At 58.0% G+C, this 1,132-nt stretch overlaps 1 protein-coding gene across 1 annotated transcript; it reads left to right on the top strand.

Moving 5' to 3' along the window:
* Positions 1–4: 4 nt before the first annotated feature.
* LOC106002595 (kelch repeat and BTB domain-containing protein 7-like) lies at positions 5–1,126 on the top strand (the record flags this gene model as incomplete). Its single annotated transcript, XM_013037448.1, has 1 exon — positions 5–1,126. A coding segment is annotated over one exon (1,122 nt), but the record flags the coding sequence as incomplete, so codon positions are not given.
* Positions 1,127–1,132: the final 6 nt, after the last annotated feature.

The raw sequence follows: 1,132 nt of genomic DNA, 5'->3' as shown, positions 1-1,132 counted from the left end.
CGAGTCCTTCGAGGTGCTGGTGGACTACTGCTACACGGGCCGCGTGTCGCTGAGCGAGGCCAACGTGCAGCGGCTGTACGCCGCCTCCGACATGCTGCAGCTGGAGTACGTGCGCGAGGCCTGCGCCTCCTTCCTGGCTCGCCGCCTGGACCTGGCCAACTGCACTCCCATCCTCAAGTTCGCCGACGCCTTCGACCACCACAAGCTGCGGGCTCAGGCCCAGTCCTTCATCGCGCACAACTTCAAGCAGCTGAGCAGGATGGGTAGCATCCGCGAGGAGACGCTGGCCGACCTCACCCTGGCCCAGCTGCTGGCCGTCCTGCGCCTGGACAGTCTGGACATAGAGAGCGAGCGGACCGTTTGTCACGTGGCCGTGCAGTGGCTGGAGGCGGCCCCCAAAGAGCGAGGGCCCAGTGCTGCCGAGGTCTTGAAGTGTGTGCGCTGGGCACACTTCACTGAAGAGGACCGGGACTACCTGGAAGGGCTGCTGACCAAGCCCATTGTGAAGAAGTATTGTCTGGACGCTATTGAAGGGGCCCTGCAGATGCGCTATGGCGATATGTTGTACAAGCCTCTGGGGTCGAAGCCAAACAGCAGTGGAGGTGGCAATAGCAGCAGCAGCAGCAGCAGCAGTAGCAGCAGCAGCAGCAACAGCAGCAGCAGCTCTGTTGTATCTGTGGCCGAGAAGCCACCCCAGAGGCTGGGAATGTGTGCCAAGGAGATGGTGATCTTCTTTGGTCACCCCAGAGATCCCTTTCTCTGCTATGACCCCTACTCCGGTGACATTTACACAATGCCTTCACCTTTGACTAGCTCGGCACACACTAAGACTATCACGTCTTCGGCTGTCTGTGTCTCTCCAGATCATGACATCTACCTAGCTGCCCAACCCAGGAAAGACCTCTGGGTGTATAAGCCAGCCCAAAATAGTTGGCAGCAACTGGCAGATCGCCTGCTGTGTCGTGAGGGCATGGATGTGGCCTATCTGAATGGCTACATTTACATTTTGGGTGGACGAGACCCTGTCACTGGAGTCAAATTGAAGGAAGTGGAATGCTACAGTGTTCAGAGGAACCAGTGGGCACTGGTGGCTCCTGTACCCCATTCGTTTTATTCCTTTGAACTAATAGTA

This window comes from Dipodomys ordii, unplaced genomic scaffold, assembly GCF_000151885.1.
Source record: "Dipodomys ordii isolate 6190 unplaced genomic scaffold, Dord_2.0 Scaffold14631, whole genome shotgun sequence".
NCBI classification, from domain to species: domain Eukaryota; kingdom Metazoa; phylum Chordata; class Mammalia; order Rodentia; family Heteromyidae; genus Dipodomys; species Dipodomys ordii.
This window is presented reverse-complemented; position numbering and strand designations above follow the sequence as displayed.